The sequence below is a fragment of the Barbus barbus genome, assembly GCF_936440315.1.
Source record: "Barbus barbus genome assembly, chromosome: 19".
NCBI lineage: Eukaryota > Metazoa > Chordata > Actinopteri > Cypriniformes > Cyprinidae > Barbus > Barbus barbus.
In genome coordinates this window covers 10,277,958-10,280,401 of record NC_136747.1, presented here as the reverse complement: position 1 = coordinate 10,280,401, position 2,444 = coordinate 10,277,958, and the positions used below count along the sequence as shown (strand labels likewise).

General features: G+C 37.6%; 1 protein-coding gene across 2 annotated transcripts; it reads left to right on the top strand.

The window, feature by feature from the left end:
* Nucleotides 1-655: 655 nt before the first annotated feature.
* LOC306885222 (visinin-like protein 1) lies at nt 656-1,957 on the top strand (the record flags this gene model as incomplete). Of its 2 annotated transcripts, XM_079441620.1 has the most annotated exons (3): nt 656-817; nt 1,459-1,674; nt 1,760-1,957. In XM_079441620.1, the coding sequence occupies 3 exons, from the start codon at nt 656-658 to the stop codon at nt 1,955-1,957; spliced, it is 576 nt and encodes a 191-aa protein (XP_079297746.1). The 2 variants fall into 2 exon arrangements, with proteins under 2 accessions (XP_079297746.1, XP_079297747.1); XM_079441621.1 differs by lacking the exon at nt 1,459-1,674.
* Between the last annotated feature and the right edge of the window lie 487 nt (nt 1,958-2,444).

Sequence of the window (2,444 nt, the reverse complement as noted above, 5' to 3'; positions counted from 1 at the left end):
ATTTCATTGGTTTCAAAAGTATTATATCATTTGCTCCATGGGATTAAATCAAACCATCTTTAATGTTGTTTCAATTTTATATAAACATATTTGTTACACTAAATGACAATGCAACATTATTTCACACATGTTGACATTTTATTTTCACAAAAGTTACCTAAAACATTAAAGGAAGAAAGAATCATGGTCATGTAGATCTTCACTTGAATTTATTTACAATTTAACAAAAATTGTGAAACAGCACTTACTGATGGCTTCAACAGAAACATATATCATTGATTATTAACCACAGAGCTCAATGTTAAGTGTGCCTTGAACGTTTTATCTCTTTCTCTATAGAGAAAATGAATGGGAACTCGACTTGAGAGAACATGCAATACCATTTAATTAACAAAAGTCTTTGTTAATGATAAAAGATTTTGAAAATGATACAATCTTGCTCTATTCTCTTGATTTTTCCAATACTTGAGGCAGACGTAATGAGAAAGGTGTGAAATTGTGCAATTCTCAGTTGCATTACTCCTTCACTTTAATCTTGTCAATAGACCTACTGTCTACAATACATTTCTGTTTTTGATTGCTGTTGTCAATCTATAAAGCATGAATGTATTTTAATGGCTTTTCGCCCAACTTGTCCACAGAGAGGTGTAGAAAGATGGGGAAACACAACAGCAAGCTTGCTCCTGAGGTGCTTGATGACTTGACCAAGAGTACAGAGTTCAACGAAGCTGAGCTGAAGCAGTGGTATAAGGGTTTCCTGAAGGACTGTCCATCTGGCATCCTAAATCTGGAAGAGTTCCAGCAACTCTATGTCAAGGTAAGGGAAGTCAAAGGGATGCTTTACACATTAGATACACCAACTATCAGGGTGACCCTCAGGTACATGAAGGAAATAAAAAAAAAACATAATGAAAAATATTGCCAAGGCTTTCCCTGTTGAAAAAGAAAACAGCATATGCTGGTTAGGTATGTTTTGAAGCATAACACTGGTTTGAGCTGGTTTAAGCTGGACTATAGTTGGTCCTTAGCTGGTTAAAGCTGGTCATGTGCTGGTCCAAAGATGGTCCTAAGCAGCTAGTTCCTGCTCAGGAATATGTCAGGACCAGCTCAAACCAGCTGCTATGCTTCAAAACATAACCTGAATATTAAAGTTAGTTCACACAAATATGGAAATTCTGTCATGATTTACTTACACTCATGCTGTTCCAAACCAGTATGACTTTCTTTCTTCTTATGTGAAACAAAAAATATGTTAAGCAGAATTTTGACCTTCATATTTTCCATAAAATGAGATCATATTAAAACTAGGGACTGTAAAACGACAAAAATTGTGAGCGGTCACTATAAAAATATCATAAAAATGGTGATTATCATTTTGGGGCGAACTGTCCCCTTAAGTAGGGCTATGTAATTAAGTTACTAAAAAGCCAGATGCTGTATATGTTTTGTGTCTTTCAGTTCTTTCCTTATGGCGACGCTTCAAAATTCGCCCAGCATGCCTTTCGGACGTTTGACAAAAACGGTGATGGTACCATTGACTTCAGGGAGTTCATCTGCGCGCTCTCCATCACTTCCAGGGGAAGTTTTGAGCAGAAACTCAACTGGGCCTTCAACATGTACGACCTGGACGGAGATGGCAAGATTACACGCATGGAAATGCTGGAGATCATTGAGGTGAGGGATTCAGAGAAGGCATTGCATCACATAATCAAATATGTATTTGCTTTAGAAGTGTGCTCATCCCATTTTTTGTTTCCAGGCAATCTACAAGATGGTTGGGACGGTGATCATGATGCGTATGAACGAAGACGGGCTGACCCCACAACAGCGTGTGGACAAGATCTTCAGCAAGATGGACAAGGACCACAACGATGAGATCACACTGGAGGAGTTCAAAGAGGCGGCCAAGAGCGACCCCTCCATTGTTCTTTTACTGCAGTGTGACATGCAGAAGTAAGGAAGGAGAGGAGGAAGATGAGTGAAATGGGCTGGGGGGTGTAGGGAGGGGAGGAGAACCATGTACAGACTTCTAGAGAGATGTAGGTAATAGATAATGAGAGAAAATGTACATACAGTTGAACATAAGTTAGACTGCATGATAATCTTGGGAATGTTAAGGGAATGATTATGGCCATTTGGAATGATTAGTCAAAGTAATGCAAGAGAGAGTGTTTTCCACCCTGTATCACTTATTACACATTCTGTCTGCTTTCCAGCCTCTAGAGAGAGTCAGAAAGTTCAAAAGATTGAATCCTTAATACAAGACATTTCTTTCCTCAAAAAGGTCACTTCTGAGTCAGCTAACTCTCTTTTAGGATTAGAAGCATATTTGAACAATTTCATATAATAATGATAAATAATTAAATAATAATTTAATTCTGATCCACTTTAATGCATTTTAATTCAAGATTTTTTAAAGATACAAAACGCAAAGGATTTTAGCA